General features: G+C 41.9%; 1 protein-coding gene across 5 annotated transcripts in view; it reads right to left on the bottom strand.

Annotated features, from left to right (window-relative positions):
• Positions 1-49: 49 nt before the first annotated feature.
• LOC138628696 (protein FAM184A-like) overlaps positions 50-20,238 on the bottom strand; it is a 43,331-nt gene continuing 23,142 nt past the window's right edge. The window contains exons 13-25 of one of the 5 annotated variants that reach the window (XM_069711878.1): positions 19,727-19,848; positions 19,285-19,435; positions 18,995-19,009; positions 14,706-14,820; positions 13,717-13,814; positions 11,569-11,722; positions 10,908-11,035; positions 10,559-10,743; positions 9,134-9,280; positions 8,908-9,025; positions 8,377-8,481; positions 6,762-6,814; positions 4,630-4,721 (exon numbers count right to left, since the gene is read on the bottom strand). In XM_069711878.1, the coding sequence (XP_069567979.1) occupies positions 6,770-6,814; positions 8,377-8,481; positions 8,908-9,025; positions 9,134-9,280; positions 10,559-10,743; positions 10,908-11,035; positions 11,569-11,722; positions 13,717-13,814; positions 14,706-14,820; positions 18,995-19,009; positions 19,285-19,435; positions 19,727-19,848 (1,383 nt within the window). In that variant the 3' untranslated portion in view covers positions 4,630-4,721; positions 6,762-6,769. The other 4 variants (XM_069711882.1, XM_069711877.1, XM_069711879.1 and 1 more) reach the window with 4 other exon arrangements.

Genomic DNA, 20,238 nt, shown 5'->3' on the forward strand with positions numbered 1-20,238 from the left:
TTCAAAATATTATCAGCCTAAAAAAAACTATTTTCAAAAACACCCTTTTAAGACGGCGAAATGCGGCGGGGCCCGTGACGTAAGCACGTACGTACGTAAGGTTTTGTCGTTACGCTCAACGACGAAACGAGACAATCCGACTGAACTGAGAAATTAACAGAAATGACCACAACAGTTGTTGTTGTTGTTGTTGTTTTTTATCTCACAATCATAATTTTACTGTTTCATAACATACAACATAAATTATATAAATATAAATAAATATTGTTATTACTGTTATATATTTTTACTTCAAAAATGGCAAGACAGACATCATTAAATAATAAGTCACAAGGGTGATGTCAGTTCACTCTCAATTCAGTTTTACTGCAAACGGTATTTATTATTGTATTGATGCAACAATATTCCAGTTTTTCTGCAGTTTTAGACAAACTGAGTTGAGAGGGGAATGAACCAAGCCTGGTCAGTTTACCGTCACGTTAAAAAAACAAAAAACAAAACAGACATTTAATGTTTGAATAAGTTGCAGATTCTGTGGTTCACTAATGGCCAGTTGATGGAACTGTTTCTCTGTCAGGTGTCAATCACAGATTTTCCTAATCATGTTGAAAAGGTCACTTTTCAAAAAGACTGTCGTGAACCTCGGGGTAACAATGAGCAAAGGTTGTGTGGTTGCGATCCCTGCAGTTTTTCTGCTTTTCTTGGCTCCAAGAAAATGTATTCTGCCTGATGCAGGACAAATAAATAAATCAATAAAGTGTGAAAAACTACAAAAATGACAAAACATACAGGGTAACTAACAAAAAGACAAATGCAGATATGAACTTTTATGTAAAAACAAAACAGCAATCAATAAATAAATAAATACATAAATATTCCTTTTGCCATTTCAAACCAGTAAACAAGAGGAAACTTAAAGGACCATATCAGTGTTTTTACATGTTAATTCATTCAAAATAACCTCATCAACATGTCCATTCAGGGGTTGTTCTGGAGCTTTCTAATCATATCTTTAATGATATTTTCCAGAAGATTGAGTTTGCTGGTGATGAAGATCATGACGGAGAGCTCCAGAGCTGCTGCTAAATGGATCTTGTTGTAAAACGTGTTTTCTCAACTCGTGTTCCCGACGCCAAGAATGATGTCTGAATTTCAGCTTTTAGGCCAACATGGACAAGAAGTCCTTAAAGTGCTCGTAAAAAAAAAAAAAATGAAATGAAAACAACGTGAAACTCCAGAAAAAACTCTGTTGATGAAGATCATGTGATATGAATGAAAGCTCCAGCAGAGATGGACTTTGTGGTGAGACTGCTGCCATGTGATTTTTATACCATAGTAAAATGAATGGAAACTCATGGAAGGTAGAAAAACACATTCAAATCTCAAACACAATGGTTTACGTACGCAAAAACACTAAAATGGTCCTTTAAATATCACCGTAAGACAGTGACGTCCCCCAGGATGTGCTTCTTGGGTAACAATGACACTTTTTTTTTTTTTTTTTTTTGTGCCCAATTTCAAGTACAGGAAAACTTAATCAGCAGCAGCAACACAAAAGGAGAGGCAGTAAAATTAGATGTGATTGTGAGAAAATGTATTATTAAGAAAAAAATAAGAAGAAACTAAAGGCTTCTACATCGTCGGATGCAGATGTCTCAGCTAAAATGTAAATATTCAACCTATTCATTTGAATAAATCTAATCTTCACAGTGTGCATGGAGGGATGAACCCGCCATGGTTCAGTGTCGGGGCTTCAAACCCACAGAGGAGACCCTCGTTTTACCTAACTGGTCCTTCGCTGGGGTTTGACATGTTGCAGGTCAGCACAAAATAAACCTATTAATTATTGAGCATTGATGACATTCAGCAGAGGCAAAGCTTCAGTGTCATGATGCTGCATTCATGTCATACGGGACAGTTGGACATTAGGATGCCGTGATAGAAGTCTGCTGTACAAAATCACAGAGGAAAATTGCTAATTTAGTTTGTTCTATTATAGCTAGATCTATTCTCTAAACCAGACTACGATCAGTTAGGCCAGAGTCTACAAACCTCCTGTAGAGTAATTAGTATCAGATGTTATTGTTTCAGGGCTCGTTTCTATTGTCTTTCCCATATGTCACAAACACAGACAGGCGTCAGATAGAGGTCTCAACCTGGTTTCAGGAAGTGATTCGTTCTGCACTTCAATAAGACACAAGGTTTTTATATTTGTTCAGATTGTGTCAGGGAGGTGTGAATTCATTCTTTAAAGGGGAGATCCTATCAAATTGAATCATCTTTAGCCGTGTGTAATAATACTGTCTTGAACTGTCAATGCGAAGAGTGACAGTACAAACACTTCCTGAACCCCTGAGGCCTCAGTTGATTCGGTTATGGAAGACGAGCGTTGATCATGCTGAACTAAAATGCGTTTGTGTTGTTGAATGGTCCCCGGCGTTGTCAGCGAGACAGGAAGTAAACTCTTAAACTTCATGTCTCTCGATCCACTATTCAAAAAGTAACAAATAGAGCCTCTTTCAGGCCGATGATGACCATGCAGCTTGGAAACTGTACAGATTACTGAATGGACTTCAGCACGAGAACTATGTAAACTTTCAAGTTAAAAAAAAACTAAATTAATAAATAGTACACCGAAAACTGGAGATATGAGGATTTCAAGTGAGCGACAGCAGCATTATGATAGTGTTTCTGTTTTCACATGCTCTATGGTCTGCCCCGCAGGCAGAGACACGAAGCCAAAGAGTTCAGTCACTGACATGAACTCCTAGCTTGTCATGAAAATAAGTGCTTGACGAAACACTCCTTGGCATTAAAAAAAAAAAAAAAAAAAAAAGAGCTTTTAGGAGTCAGTCGAGGTGTGCATGTCCCTGACAGAACTCTTCCTCTGGATGTCTCTGGTCCGCTGGCATCACAAACAGACCGTAGAAAAACAGTAGCTTCTTACATTATAAATACTGGAATAGTAAAAATATGAGGGGTGCTTGATTCAGTTTGTCTTGATGTTTCCCCTCCTGAGGCTGTTGAGGCGTCTGAAATCAAGCGCCCCTCAGCTCGCTCAGAGATTTGAAAACGACTTTCAAACATATACATGTACACAGTCAAAGCACTGGGACAGCAAGCTAAAGTTTGCCTTTTTTTGTTTTATCGTGCTGGTGTCGTTATTGTGGTGTACTGGAGCTTAAAGTACCGCAGAGGCCCAAAAAAAACAACCAGAATCAACAGCAAAGCTCGGTCCTGTTTCCTCAGAGTCAGACCTGAATGACAAACACAGATGTATACGACCGATGGACCGACAACATGAAAGACTAAAGGCGAGTATCAAGGCAATAATCACTTTGTCCTGGCTGAAGCACTTCCAGTCAGACTACAGTTAGTAAGACACATGTTGATGAGCGAAGAGGATAATCTACAGTATGTCCGTCTTTTCTTTTAACACACTGACTGTACAGTGAACTCACTGCAGCGCTGCAGTCTGGGAACATTTGCATGAGCGTTTATCCAAGTTTTTATGCTGCCAACACAGTTTATACATCATGTTCACACATGACATGATTTTGAGGTCAAACTGGGAGTGAGCGGTTCACTGCATCATACTCAGCTAGCCTGGTATTACCAGTATATATGGGTCCGACCGCTCTATTGGGGATTGTATCCTAATGGGCAAAGACATCAAGTTCATTTTAAAACAGCCTTTAACCAACCAGCTTTGACCGCGGAAACTTCACCACCCAGTATGTTGCTTTGGAAGAAGAAAATCGGATTGTCCCACAGTAGAGAGAAACTGTGCATACCGAGGGTGAAGTATTTCAGAGTTAAAGCATGATAGATGTTTAGGACAGTTTGAGTAATTTTACAGTTCGTTTTGCTGTTTTCCTTAGTTTTCTCTTATGGATAAGTCCAATTCAGGTTAACCTGTCTGACTGCTTCCCTCTGCAACTGCTACTCTCAGGAATTGATGGTTAAGGATAACTAACAGCCCTCAACTTGGTTTTAAATGTCAACGGAGGCATTATTTTACATGCAGTCATCTTATATTTTCCTTTAATGCCAATTAACCTAAAAAAAACCAACTTTTTTTTGAAGTGTAAAGCCAAGCAACTATCTCCTCTTCCTTAATAAGCAATCTGGATCCTGTAGGGAATCTCCTCTGCACAGGAAGTCACACTTACACTTGAGAGTGAAAAGCAAATGCATCTCTTAAATTAAAACTCAGAGATAGTAAAGTCCTTTTAACTTGTAACTTTCTCTTACACCTATGTTAAATATTGCAGCATGGGAGCTCATACAAATGTCACATTCCTGCAGAAGTGCAGCTGAGGAGACAAATAGCTGATATATTTCTATCACCTCACCTCCTGCTACGATGCACACGTTCATGATGAAGCACCGACAAGTCCCACCACTCGCCGTGCCCACCATGTATGGAAGCCCTCAGGTTGAAATCACACTGGAATCTCAGTGCTGCACATGATTGATGGGAGTGGACGTTTGATATATATGTCGCCCGAATGACTGTCAAAACCTGCAGTTTGACTGAACTTTAGCTCTCTGTCCCATTGCTTCCTTATTTTTTTGACAGAATTGGGATGCTTTTTTTTGCCGGTCAGAAAGAGAAGTACTGGGAGTACAGCTCCTCTTCTTTTGTAACGTATTCTTTGCCTTTTCCTGCCTCCATCCCCCTCGGGTCCGATGGTGTCGCAGTGTTGGCTTCAGGAAGGCTGAGGGAGAGGAGAGAAACACAACATCTGTTAAAATGACTTAAAGGGAGAGACGGGGAAATTCACAGGATTACAGACATATGCAATGAGATGCACATTGATTTTGAGCTGACAAGCTTTTAGAACATGACAGGACAGAAAACACATTGATTTGTGTGTTGTGACTGTGGGGATTGCCAGAGGGGAAAGAGGGATGATTAAGTGACAGGTGGAGACTGCTGTGATGTCCAAAATCCAGGATGCAGCGTGCTGATTGTCTGACAGGGACTTTGATTGATTGTCCCACACATTCATGGCCACTTTGACACATGAACACCAATCACAAACAAGTGAATATCCTGCTTACACTCAGCGAGAAGCTGGGAAATGCAGAGGGACAAACATTCACACATAAAGTACATTCACACCTCTGGCCAGATAAGAGTGTGTGGGAGGAAAGCCACGGAGAAGACACGACCCTCCTGCCATCGGGTGACAGTGCTGACATGGTAAATTTGTGTGATGGTGGCTTGTCGTGAGCCTCATAATTCCAAGAATCATAAAATAAAAACTGGTATGACTGAATGTCACGATGTGTAATGAAACTTTCAGTCAATCAGAACACATAAAATTACAAATAGACTTATTTGTGAGGTTGTAACTGTCGTCGGTCTGAGCATTATTCCTCCTCAGTACTTTTTAGTTAGTGAAGGTGCCCACGTACATCGAGGGGGGTCCTGTGCTCACCAGGCGGTGTGGTGCAACTAAAACTATCATCCAAATGCAGATGTGTCTTTTTGTGTTAAGACTTATTTAGCAAGACAGAGGCGTATAATATAAGCCACTTTATGTTTAGGAACTTAAAAGCTATTTTTCCAACACACAGAAAAGAAATCTACACATATCTGTGAGTAGCTGTTGAACATGCAGGATGTAGAGTACATTTGCTGGTTCTGCATTTTCCGTGCTCTTCCTCATTCTTTGGGATTCTAGGGGGTTTAATGCGAAAGTCAGACAGCAGGTCATAGGAAGTATGGAAATGTTGTTTGAAGCCTTCTGTGGCTGCAGAGGGAGACATCACTGGTACTGCTGCATCAATTACAAATTGCTCTAAAAGTGAAAATAAGCACAACTAACCCCCCCAAAAAGAGCCTCTCCTCTTCAAATCAAACATCAAGATTTCAAACTAACCAAAGACCTCAAAGTGATTTCTATCAGTGGATGTCGCAAACAGCCCTCCTTCATCTCCTCTGATAGCGCGTCCATTGCTTTTTACTCAGAGAACAAAGACTCAAACCGTTTTGTTCTCTCGAGTTTCTAAAAGTCACTGCAGTGCTTTCGCATCAGTTTTTGCTCTCTCCACTTTACTCAGTGAATGAAGTCCCATTGAGACTGATTTATAAGTGCAAAGTCTTTGGATTGGCTCCCTTTGTTTATTTAGCAACTGAAAGCAGAAGGATTTTCACTGACGAAGATTGTGTCTGTGGTGGTGCCATGGTGGGAAAATGGGAAAAGGGATGTTAAAGAATAATGGATCAAAACGTTCATTATTTTTTGTGTATTGACCCTGATCTGATGGAGGAAGACTGCAGCGGTCTGTCAAATAAAAAGATCACTTTGGTGCCCAATGAAGCCTAAATTAATATTCCACGGAGCAGAGAGCAAAATTAAAGACTTTAAATCTGATTAACATGCTTTTCTTGCCTTCACATGAGCAGACCAGCGTCAGGCAAGTTTCCCATGTATGAACAAGTTTACCATTGTATCTGTGTAACTATTGCCTCCTAATGACTCTCTATGTAATGGATAGCTGGCTCAGTAAGTGGCTTGAACATTGCAGCTAATTTTGATGCAGATTAATCAGAAGAGCAGAAGAAGAAGGCAGCCTTCGTGCCCCTCTTAAAAAATATATGCCCTACTTGAGGTCTGGGGGAGGGGGTGAGGACACAGGGGAGGGAAACTGACACAGATACAAACAGTGTGGGCAGCAAACATCATATAATCCACTTCCTGAAATTGTGACGTGACAGTGAACTGTGGGCAGCGGTGGCAGAAACTCACATTCGTTCTCACCTCCTCCAGCTTTGCGGGCCCTGATGCTGCACCAGGGCTTCCTGAGGATGAGGAGCATGAGGAAGAGCAAGGCTTGGCATGGCATGATGTGGAGGATGAGGAGAAGGAGGAGGAGGATGAGGAGGCGGATGCTGAGGTAGAGGATAAGGAGGAGGAGGGCTGAACAGTGGCAGGGCTTTCCTAAGTTGGGGGAGGGACCTGTGGAGGGGGGAGTGAGGAGGCGCAAAGCGGCCTCCTGGTCCTACCTCCTCCACCTCCCGTCCCTCCTCTTCCTCTCCTGCATGACTCATGGTGGGAGGGCTGACGAATCGGAGAGCTGAATGGCTAGGAAAGCTGGTGAAGCGGTGATCTGATTGGCTGCCTGTTTTTGACTACAGACACACATAGAAAGGCGAGACATGAGTGCCAGCTATCTCCAGCTAACTCGGATCAGACTCTTACTTGGTTTTAACACATTACCTGTTTGTATACTTGTCCTACTGTAGAAAAACATAGTGGGACCATATGCTCTACTGTCCATATGTTCACTTAAACAACAGAAGAATCAGAATGTTTCTCATCCTACTCACTGGAGCTCTGAAGTGTAAGTGAGGAAATTAAGGATGCATACGTTATCTAATATGAACAACCCACAGAGAGCAACACGGGCATGAGGAGGAGGATGGGAAATGAGGAGAAGATGAGCTGCTGTTATGATGCTGAAATCAAGCCTTATTGTTTTTGAACGCCTCCAAACTGTAGCCGTGACAGCTGTGTACACACATGAAGGATGATGAGCAGCTTTGTACACAGAAATTATGGCAAACTTGAAGAGAGACTGCGTGAGATGTTCACAAGACAGCAGGTTTTTCAAGAAGAATGGGATGATTTTACACTTCGGTGCTAAAACTAGGAACTCAATGTAAGATCAGAGACATAAAAACACGACAAGAGGATTTTATAAAATGAAAATAATCAACACACATAATAAATTCAAGCACATGGGTTGCAATTATCCTTCTCTCCACACGGTATGCGGCAGCTGAATATTTGAGGTGAGTTGGGTACAATGTTTTGTTTGTCCTTGTCCTTCTCTGAACGGTTTGTTACACTGCCGCAGATCCATTTCAGTCTAATACATCCGTTCTTATTTCTCTACATTATGATCAATAACTTAATCTGGCCGCTGGAAACAAAGGCGCCAAAACACATGCAGAGTCTGCTTCACTGCTATTAAAAGCCCTCAAGCTGTGTGATGGACTGTTTCCTCTGAGAGTGCTGAAGAGTTTGTGTTTATCACAAGTTTGTTTCATTGATTTTTGTTCAGGGGATACAATGCATTCAAATATAAACTGTATTTTACCAACTTTGTCTGAGAAAATCAAATCAAATCTGTGAAATTTAGGGGTGAAACTGTCAAATGATGTATTCTTGTTGTAGGTAAGTGGTTTTAAATTCTCTCGTCGAGAAACAATGGAGAGCATTCACCCTCAAAACCTCCGTTTCTTGTTATGTGTGGAGATTTGGTGACTCCACCTGTGTGAGGTTTTGGTCAGCTGAGGGACTGATGACATGTCGGGCATCCATCCCACTCACACCGAGAGGGCTGTATGAGAGCGCTCACCTTGATTAGAGGGTTGATGACACCGACGTTGGCACTGGAATTGAAGACCTTGCTGAAGCCCGTCTCTCTGTTGACCAACTCCAACTGGTAGAACTTCTTATCGTCCTGTGAAACAAAGTTAAAGTGAGGTTGCATTGGGAAGGACGATTCTTGCACAAATACACGTTGCCTGTCCACAAGTTTGAAGCGTGTATGAGGAATGAAGTCGTGTAGCCATCTTAATCCGGGGTCGGCTTTCGAGCTTTGAAGTCCATCTCAAGGTCTTTACCTTTCACTGAAGACATTATTCACTCGATAGAGACTCTATCTAGCTGATTGAAAAACATTCAGTGGTGAGTATTTCTCCAATACCGCAGAGCACATTTATCTGACTGCAGTTTAAAAATAAGAAACCTGATTCTGAGTTTACATGCAGAGAAAAAAACAGAATAAATGTGGATTTCTTTTTTTTTTTTTTTTTTTTTTTTTGCGACCAGGTGAGCTTTTGTTTTAACTGTTCTTAAAATACCCAGAATGCACCAGTCTACTCACCACCAGCTTTTTGACCAGAGCTTCTCTCTCGGTGACCATCTCTCTGAGCTCTGCTATAAGATGCAGGTCCTCTGGTCGGCTTTCTCTGTTTCTTAACTTCTCCTCTGTCCCCTCCAACCTGAAACACACATGAATAAACAAAGTAGTAATGTTTTTACAAAGTGTGTTACCTCGAAGAAAGGAAATCATTATTTTGAGAATCTGTCACAACATTTCAGTGACTTACAGTATTTGCAGAGCAGTAATCTTGTCTTTGAGGACCTCCTGGGCCTTGTTGAAGTCAGCCAGCATGATCTGTGTTTCTCTATGATGGACTACACTTATCTCCCCCAGGTCCCTCTCATGTCTCTTTGCAAGGTCTTGTTCATGAGCTCTGCAGCAGAAACAGACAGAACTCATAAATTAATGCTCCATAAGGTCAACAACAATGTGTGCTTGAAGTATATTTCTTAAATCACACGTTTACACTTGGATAACAATTACTTGTGTGCCATTAGAGGCTTTCAATGAACCTCATCAAGGATATTTCTCACAAATACACTTAATTCCCTGGTAAGGAAGAATGACATTGACGCCACATTGCGCTAAATTAAAAAGGACGACAACAAGATGCGCAGCTGCAAACTGAACTCAGCTGAGACACCAAGCAGAGCTGGTACAGAGCTTAAAAGAGATGGTATCCATGGCTACTGTGTCAAAGCCAGAGTATCAATCCATCTGTGTGAAGTCAAAGAAAGTAACGAAGAGTGGGCTGCATTCACATATGGGAGCACAGCGGACTTAAACTTCCCTCAGGAAAACAATGTTAATCTTGCAAAAAGCAGGGCCATGGTAACTGCAGGCAGGGTTAATATAAAAGACTCCTAACGCTTGCAGAACTGGTGGATGAACATTCGTTTTCTAAAAGTCTTAAAGTGGCTGTTTTTGCCCTCATTTCAGTCAGATTTATGCTTTGTGGCGCATCGACCAGCCGTTACAGATGAAGTTTTTATACACTTTGGCTTTTAGCAAGAGAGATTCTGCAGCGCACAAACCTCTGGAAACAGGGAATTAAACAAGCACTGCACTGATTTTAAATGATGATGTCATTGGGACATGATCAGCAAAAAAACCACAAAAAGTGTTACAAAGTGGGGGACACAGTTTGAAAAACGCAGGCAGGGAAGGTCTAATGCGACACACTACAGAGTTGCATTATGGGAAGTGAAGGATCGAGGCCCCTCTGCTGCTTTGACACAAGTCGTTGTCTTTAGAAGTTGTGTACAGTACCTGCAGTACTTCACAAATGTCAGTGATAGCGCAGCGTTTGATTTGCTTTAAAATCGTGTGTGTTAACGGTCTCAAAGTTGATCGGAAACTGAGCATAAGCCAAAGCGTAGATGAGTTTCTAAAGTACGAACCCTTCCCAAGATGCTGCTTTTAATCATAAGCTCTTCGGATGGTTATTCCCCGTATGACATGGGTATGGGATTAGTCTTCAGCAAACTGGGTCAGTTACTGTTCAGTCACGGTTTAGTTCTGCCCCCTCAATAACAATAACATCAATGGGAATATTTCACATGATATAGAACATCTTTTCACACATTATTTAGGGTATTAAAATTCAGCCTTTGATGACGACGCTGATGTGAAACTGTCGACTGAACTTTACCTGATCTGATGGTTTGCTTCACTGCGAACCCGCAGCACCTCTTTGCCCTTATGCTCCAGCTCTCTGGTCAGAGTGTCGATGGTCTCGTTCAGAGAGTGGATCTCGTGGTCCAGGTCGGTGATGCGGTTGCAACGGGAACACACCTCTGATTGCAGGTCTGAGACACGAACCAGGAGTTCTTGTTCCTAGAAAAGAAAGACGCAGAATGTAAATATTAACAAAGACAAACACAGAATAAGTAATTGTTTGTTTGTTCGCCGATGTTACGGCGGGGATTACTTTTACAGACACAAGGGGAATGAAAACACATTTATTTAGGTCGGAAAACAAACGACGTCAACCCGGTTACCTGCTGGTGGCTGTGCTCCATGGCTTTCTCCAGCTCCCGTTTGACGACCGTGTGTTCTTTAAGGTGGATCTGCTTCAGGTGCTCGATGGCCGTAGCGTGGAGGTGGTTCAGCTCTGCACGAAGAGACGCTGCCAGACAGAGACACCAGAGGTAAAGTGAGGGATCAGATTACAGATAACAAATATGACGCACAGGTGTTACCACTGAGGGATGACAGTAAACGATGTAAGTTTAACATTTAACACAGAAGGCCTTGATGCCGTGAAAAACAAGTGGGTAAAACTTTTCTTTTAGGTTCCTGCTTAATACACGAGTGTGAGTTCATTTGTTCTTCTTTAATACAACCTGCTGTTTTCATCCTTAAATCAAAGAGTTTCCTTTGAACCCACAAACGCGTCTTTGTTAATGGGTGTTTGTGTGTTTCCTTTTATTCTTCAAATAGTTAGAAACATTTTATTTTTATTTTTCGTGTAATCACTGTGGACATAAGCAGCACACACAGCAGGTAGGAACTTCACAGAGCAATAGGGAGAAAAATCTTTACTGAGGGCGGAGAAATGATAGCTGGAGTTTAAAACCAGGTCATAGAGAGAGGACGTCAATGTAGAAGGAGACGTAATCAATGACTCCAAACAGAGACAAGTCGTCCGTTATCACGTACCCAGCTTTGCTTTCCCCTCGTCCTCCAGCTCAAACCGCAGCGTCTGCAGCTCCTGGTCCGACTGCTGCCTGAGGATATCGAAGGTCCTCCTGTGGGCCTCCTTCAGAGCGTGAACCTCCTCCCTCTGCTCCTGCTTCAGGCGCTCCTCCAGGGCCTGGCGGAGGGCAGGAGAGATTAAAGAGGAGAGAGAGGAGGAGAAATCAAAGGACAAAGATGACTGGCGTAAAATGTGAAGGCAAAAAGTGGAGAGTTTGAGATCCCTCATCGGTGCCTTGAGTCTCAGAGTAATAGAAAAAAATAATAATAATAATAATCACTGCGTTTTGTGAAGCCGCGTTGTTGGAAAATTAAACCCAAAAAACAAACAATGAGCAAAAGTAAACAGTGCAGATGTGCCCCAATTCCATATGAAATATGAGCTGGTTTTGTAGTGTGGAAATGTGACATGAAGAATACACAAAAGAATTAAATCTGCTTGTTTGGAGACCATTAGACCCACAATGCATTGCATAAAAGAAAAGTAGAAGAGCTGCTCACAGCCACAAACAGTAGAACAAACAGTGGACATTGAAATATTATCGAATTACTATTTTTCTTAACCCGCAGCGTCATTCTGATGCTGCAGTTTACAACAACTCACACTGGTAAAATAAACAAACTTCTCCCATGAAAATCAGTATAAAAAATGATCTGCAGAGTGGAACTGGAGAAAAGGATGATTTGGCTGTTTCTTCCACTCAAGAGACTTGTATAGTGGCCAACTCTAAAGTGTCTGAGAATCCTTGAATGCACCAGCAGAGCAGTGCAGTGCCAATTCATGTAAAATTATATGCAGGGTATATATAAATTATAAATTAAATGTAAATTATGATTTTTGCTTCCAGGAAAACCGGATCTATTGGACAGACTCATTTCCATAAAGTTGCATTCTGTGATCTGTGACCTCAACAAGGTCGAAGTGCAGCGACACACACATCCTCCTCAAATGCACATACAGCTGCTTATTTTGCTCAATGGGGCAGTAATGGGGCCTCCCTGTAATTATACAGGAGCTTCAACCATAAACTGCTATCATGGCCGCTCATTTTCAATATCACTTAACAAGGAAATGGGTGAAATTAAAGGAGATGAACCAAATGAAATGGTTCACGGAGCTAAAACTCTGAGCGATTTGATTGCTTTATGAATCTTCTACCTCCGATTGATTCTGCAGGAATAAAAGGGTCATTACGTTTAAACTAACAATATCGGAGCAACAAAAACTCTTTTCTCTTCGCTTGGGCTTCAGTAGTTTTAGAGACCATCATTCACGGAGGCCCACAGCTAATACTGCGCCTTGCTTCTCTTCTACACACATAATCATTAGGGTACTACACTACAGAATAAACTGGAAAACATAATTAAAATGGCAACACTGACTATAACACAACACTTTCCAAACTGTGAGACGATATAATTTCCTCTCTGGAGGAAATGACTTCAGGATAATGTCATTCACAACAAACTCCCCGGACAACAAATTCAGTTACATCTCAGAAAACCTTCTTTTTTTTTTTTTTACACTTCTCTCACTGAGGATTTTGTTCTAAAACACTGTTTTAAGGGCTTTTTCAGATCACAGACTGCTCTGTATATATAAAAAAGAGTGGATGAGACCACAGGTAAAAATAGGGGGACAGCAGCTGCACATTTTCACGGCACTATAAAGGCCAGATGGGCACATTTTGAACTAATTCAGCCTGAAACTAAAGGTAGAATGATTTAGATCAGTGCCCTTATAACATTTTAGTCTTTTGATTGTGTCCATTTAGACCATTTAGACTTTTTTTGGTGAGTAAATGAGTTTATGTAGTGACATGTTGTGGCTGCATTAATGAGACAAACTGTCTTCTTGTCTCTCCTACACATCATGGACCATAAAGGTTTTACAGCAGACTGCAGTGCAGGAGACACTAAAACAATTTTAAACAGTAAACAACGGGATATTTGTCCAAATGAACATACAATGTGTGGGGATTGATGTGTGTGTGTGTGTGTGTGTGTGTGTGTGTGTGTGTGTGTGTGTGTGTGTGTGTGTGTGTGTGTGTGTGTGTGTGTGTGTGTGTGTGTGTGTGTGTGTGTGTGTGTGTGTGTGTGTGTGTGTCTTACTCTTATCTGGTGCTGTCTGGCCTCCTCCATGGTGCTGAGGGCGCAGCAGTGAGCCTCCTGTAATCGATGCTCCCGTCTCTGATGTTCTCGCTGCATCTCTGCGAACACAAACGGCCACGGCAACATGTTACACGGCGACGCATCAGAAGCAGATGTTTCCACTCGGTTTGACAAGACAAGATGATCAATCTGCTCCATTCACACGGCAGCAGGAGGCGCACTGCGGAGCACAGGCAAAACATTGAGGCACTGGATAGCTGGGTGATTTTGATTTTGCAGAGAAGAAGGCTTTCAGTGTCTTGTAAACACACAACTCGTGTGGAGCATTTTTGTTTTCACCCATCCTTTATTTTTGTTACATCACGATGTATTATGTCATACTTTTAAATAAAGTTGAGGTTTTTTGTTATCATGCAAGTGAGCAACCGTGACACAATGTCATGCAGTGTCACGGAAACGTTTTCCAAAAAACAGTACAGCTCTCTGAAAGATGTTATTTCCCTCACTGATGTGTGCTCGTTTGCGCAACCCCCAATAAATGCAGCTCTGCATGTAGCAGCCCGTCGTGGCTGTTCTTGCCTCAAACATCCCCCTCTTGCAAATGACCAGGACCAAAAATAACCGTGCCTTGTTTTATACGTGCATCAGCACCAACCTCAGTGACAAATACATCGCGTTTCAAGCAGCTGCTTTCCACCAAAACGTGCCCTTGGGTGATTTTAATGTGAATTAGCAGCAAAAAGGAAGTATTAAAAACTGTGATGCAGCTGGAGGAGGATGATCAAGAGGGAGAATTATCAACCGCATAAAGTGAACGCATCATTTCCTGCGACTCCTTTGTGTACGAAGGCTAATTTGAACCCCACATGGGAAATCTAAATGCAAAATAATCAGAGTCTTCAGGATTATAACTTTAAGAAAGTTACTTTAAGTTTAATGTAAGATTGCTTGTAGCTTGTAGAGGGGGTGAAGGGCAGAGGCCGGCTTACCTTTAAGCTGTTGGCTCAGCAGCTCCCTCTCCTGGTTGAACTGAGACTGCAGCTGCTGGAGAGCCGACTGGGACTGAGACAACTGCAGCTCCAGGGACTGTTTCAGCAGAGAGATCTGCACAGAGGAACAGAGGAAGATGATAATCACCGGTGCTCACACGGCTTATATCGAAATGTAAAGAACAGCGGCAATGCAGACAGGTCAGCGTGCCCACAACCCAAACATAAAAACAGTAATTACATTACAACAAATGGTTAAAGGAATACACATCTCCAGGGAAGGAGCATCTCACGGCACTCATTTAATCAATACAAATGTTGTTGTTTTTTCTCCTGCATTCGTCTGTAATCCTCCTCTAGATTTTTTTCAGCAGATAGTTTTGAATTTGGAGCGACTCCCCTCCTCACTAATACGGACACATGGACAGAAGCCAAACACTGAGCGCTGTGGACGGAGACTTCTCTGCTCGTCTAAATCAGCTGACAGCCTGTCAGACGTCGAGTGCCAAATAGCATAAAGCCAACGAGCATAAGCCCTGTCGCAGCGCACAAAACAGTTTTGTTTTGAGGAGATATTGGAACTAATAGGGACCTAAGTGTCTGTGAGTGGCAGAACTCTCTCAGACAGACGGCTCTGGTCCTTCACACGCCACTCTTCCTCCTGCTCGGGCTCCGGCGGCTAAATCCCCAGCAGGATTTAGAGCTGCAGAAGTTCTACATTAGTAACTGTGAAGTAAGATGGATTTAAAATGAGAGGATGAGGAGCAGGGCTGGGATGAAGTGTATGAGGTTCTATATTGGATGTGGATTTAGGCGGCACACAGATGACCCGCACAGTTTATCTTCCCTTCCTTTCTGTTACAACCAATCATTTTTACGTTTGCAGGAAAATACAAGATTAATGAGGTGGAAATACCTTAAGCAACCCGCAAAACATGTGCCTAAACCCCTATTTCTTAATTAAATGTACTGACAAGCACACACACACAAACAGCAGCCTCAGGCTACAACCTTTTAAATGAAAATATCTTAATAAAGAGAAGTCATTATAGATAACGATGGCACATCCACCCCCGCGCACATGCAGACACTCCAGTCACTCAAGGGCTTTCACAGTCAGTAAATCATTTCTTTTTCACTTTAGCAGCACAAGTGTGTTGTCATGCCATGTCTAATCAAATGTGAGAAGCTGAGTTTGACCAGATAGCAGTGGGTACAATTCAACTTTTGGCTTGTTTCTCAATAGTCCCAAAAAACTTGGATTATTTCAGGTGTGCAAAAGCCTCTTGTGCTTGTTTTCCGACAGGTGTCGATCTATAACCACATTAAGTGAGGCTGATCAGGTCGAGAACAGTCCAGAGTTCAAAAACATTTCTTAGTTAGGATGTACTGTAAATTCTCCAATTTCCCATTAAGATTAACAAACTAGTCTCTCTATAAATGCTGTCAAAATTATCTATATTTAATCTGCTCAAATGGTAAATTCAGCTAAATGTATATTTTCCTAGCATTAGTACAGCAACCACGAGTCAACTCAACTTTCTGCTGCAACTAATGTGGTTTGAACTCACTACTGAAATTAAAAAAAGCGTCTAATCCTGTTACAACAATGTCACTGAAGCTTGACGCCTCTTATAGCTGTTCCACATCAAAATGTTATCCAGAGAGTCATTACTTATGCAAACTGAGCTCCTGGAAGTTTTCTAAAGGTCCGCGTACAAAGTGTGAACACTGATCAAACAGAACGGCTGCCACGTTCATTAGAGCTGAAATGCACATGAGCTTGAATGTGTAAAGACAGCAGGCGAACACAGAGGGCACGCAGAGAGATCGTGAAGCACTGACAGCATAAAAAACATCCCCAAAAAAAAGAAGAAAACTGACTGAAATACATACAAATATCACAGGAAAATGTCTCAAGGTGTTTATAATACGAGAACTTCCTCCATATCAATTCTTCTGCAATGGAGCCGATCACTCATCCATCACACGAGAGTGTTTCTGTTGTCACTTTGACAGCTGCTCGCTTCAATCATCGATCGCCTGTGAGCAGTGCGAGCTTGATGTGGAGCGACGCGTTGTGTTTGAGGGGAGTTTCTCTGCGCTGCTGTTTCAGTGGAGCTGTAAGTAGGTCAATACAGAGCAGATCAGTGTGCTAATACCTGCACCCTTTTGTCTTCACTGTGGCCCAAAGTAGCAGAACGGCTGCTGTCTTTCCCTGGAAAGCAGTTTATACATGTGGATGTAAATGTGTTTCTGTAATTAAAAATATATGTACATAAATATACTCTACGCACGAATGCATTATGTGTGTTCGCATTGGTTGCAGCCCTGATAAGAGCTGCTGGAGTTCTTCTCTAATAAGAAACAACTCAAAATGCCGGAGTGGCGATATTTCTGTCTGTGCCTTGAATTAGGTTTTTGGTCTGTGACATTTTTATTTTTAGCGATTCTGCATGATCAGTAAAAAAAAAAAAAGCATAATTTTGTCGTGTGACTCACTTTTACAAAGTTCATAAATTCATAAAACTAATCTGGCATGATGACAATGCAGATTTAGATAAGGCTCACTAAAAAAAGCAGCTTTGAAATTATTTTTCAAGTCTAATCATTATATCATGAGCCGCCTTTTTCTCCATGTTACTGTCATAGTTGTAACTGAAACAATCAGTAAATTAATCATTTGGTTAAATGACAAAAATATGGACTCATCAGATTACACATTTTTCAATCAAAAATCTCATTTCTGAATTGTGAAGATTTATTTCTTTTCTATGATGGTAACTCTCTGTTTTGTGGGTGTAGGACTGTTGGCACTAGAAGACCGTGGAGGACATCTTATTATTACTTTCTGACAGTTTGCAACCAACTAATGGACTAAAGAAAGAAATGACACAAACGTCTGTCTCAAAACCAAGGATCCATCTAACTGTGTCATTTTCCTGCAGTAAATTGAAATATTTTTTTACAAAGATAACACAATCTGGCTTCGACTGATCTTCCTGTTTGACTTTGTGTAAAACAAAAGGATTCTTCACACTTCCTCTGAAGTCACACTGCTCTTTAACGATGTCGATTTTTGTCGCGAGCTGCTTTTTTTCCTCACAGATTTTTTTTTCGGGAGAGCGTCTGAAAAGTGGCCAAGCTGGCTCCGGCTTGTCACAAAATGTTTATCTGAGGCCACCAGCGCCTCGGCAAAATTAGGGACGAGCCTCTTTGAGGTTTCGGTAGTGAGTCAGCGGAGCTCTGAATTACCCAGAGGCAGTATGCTCGGCACGCACGGCTACACGAGTGTAAGCAGACAAGCGTCTGAGCTTTTGGGCCGAGCGTCGAGTGGCTCTCTCTGCTGCTGTGGAGCTTTCCCTCTGACCCGAGCAGCTCACAGTCCACTCCCATTTGAAAAATAGCCAAGTATCTGTCGCTGTAAGAGGAAGAAACAGCCTACTGATTTCAAACACACTGCAGCTCTTCAGCAGTGTGTGTACGTTTCCAGTGCATGTATGTCTATGTGAGGGATGCGTTTGTATATAACGATCACATGGCTAAGAAACGTGGCTTGAGGAAAAACTAATTAAAAACATTTTTTTTTTTTCTTTTACATCACTTTTGGCAAATAACAGAGAAACCGGGCAAAAAATAACACAGCAAGAGAAGTTAAATCCTTTGGTCTTTTTATGCCAAGTTACTGTTGTTGTGGGAATTATGTGAATTGTAAAGCAGGTGCAGTAGTTGCTTATGGCATGACTGTTAATCACATTCACACAGTCATTAAAAGGGAGGAGAGCCTGTGAGGGTGTGTGTGTGTGTGTGTGTGTGTGTGTGTGTGTGTGTGTGTGTGTGTGTGTGTGTGTGTGTGTGTGTGTGTGTGTGTGTGTGTGTGTGTGTGTGTGTGTGTGTGTGTGTGTGTGTGTGTGTGTGTGAGAGACTCTGTGCTTGTATTTCTCCTCGTACAGACACTAGTTTTTGCTTCGGGCTGTCTGCAGGCTTCAACGTCGATTGGAGCTGTCAATCAAAGTGGCTCCCAAAGTGGGGGTCGAGGTAAAGGTCAGTGTTGGGGAGCTCCTATTTGCATCAAAGCCATTGAATATAATAAAAAAATGCTTTCAACAACATTCAAATTCTTTTTCAAAGGCTGTCAAAGTAAAAACAGTAATTTCGAGTACACGTCCCAGAAAAGCTCAAACATGCAGTAACAGTGAATATGCAGGGACCAGGTGTTTTGCTGTGAATGGTTTAGCAGAAACTGCAAGCTGTGCTGGTCGTAGCAGGACATGCACGTCTTTCCCTACCTTATGTTGTGGGTTCTGGAAGTATATGGGAGAAAAACAAAGCAACAAATAGCCTCTATTTACCTTTTTAAACATCTTGGTGTGACTGTCAAGGCCCAGTCACATCATTAAATGACAAAGCAAAATTAAACTGCTAATCTTTCTCAAGGTTTGTTGACTCAGGAGATACCAAGTAGGAACCAACAGTGACGTCTCCCATTGGTTGGTTTGAAGGCCGTTAGCTGACTCCATCTGACTGGGAACCCGATAATACTACGACGAGTGTGTCTGTGTTGGTACGTTTGCTTCACCTGTTCCAGCAGGTCTTCGACCTTCCTCTGCCAGCCCTCTCTCGCCGCCATCATCTCCAGCTCTTTCTGCTGGGACAGCTGAGTCTGCGCCGCCTGTTTGTCTGCTTCATACTCCTCGGTCAACTCCTCCTTCAACAAACGCACTTCTTCCCTGCAGAAGGACAGGCGCAGATTGATGATTAGATATGACAGTGTTTGTGTTTGTGTGTGTGTCTGTGCTTTGATTTATCCTGCTGCAGGATGTCTGTAAATATTGTATGATTTCTTCCACTTGGGTTCATTCTCTGTTCGCTCTCATTAATATCCATCAGTGCTTTGGCAAAAAGTCGATTTGTTGTGATCAGATCGAGTGTTATCTCGACAGAGATGAATGAGAAATTCAGCAAAAAAACAAAAAAAAAGTGAGAGTGTAGGACACGAGGAGAGAGGAGAGATTTCTTACCGTAGGGCATCTCTCCATTTCTGGTCCAAGTCGTCTGCCATCTTGTCCATCTTCTGCTTCTCCTCCGTTCTGATGGACATCACTCTGGCTTCGTGCTGCTGCTTCTGGGTTTCGATCTCCTCCTACAAACACACGAGGAAGCACAGATTTTAGCCACAATCCTCCGCTGGAGTGTCCTCAAGATAAGAAATAATGATCGAATTTAGATTGCGTGAGTGAGTGTGTTGTGTAATCCGCACTTGAGTGTGTCATTGTCTCAGGTTGTTATTTCAGATTTTTCTACAGCAGACCGAGAGGAAAGATTGATGCTACAGACACAATCACAATTTGCTCGCTGAGACTAGATGACGTAGCTTTCATCAGAAGAGACACCAGTCTGAAATGAGATAATCAAATCTCTATCTTTGGATAAAAGTGTTAAATACTATTTTATACTTTAAGACACAATTTTAAGTGGGAAAAAGGACTCGGACGCTCATTTCTGTACGACTGTTATCTGCTACAGTCCAGGT

Source organism: Brachyistius frenatus, unplaced genomic scaffold, assembly GCF_029030835.1.
Source record: "Brachyistius frenatus isolate BFR_SWC_R1_liver_20210118 unplaced genomic scaffold, ASM2903083v1 Contig_103, whole genome shotgun sequence".
Lineage (NCBI taxonomy): Eukaryota > Metazoa > Chordata > Actinopteri > Embiotocidae > Brachyistius > Brachyistius frenatus.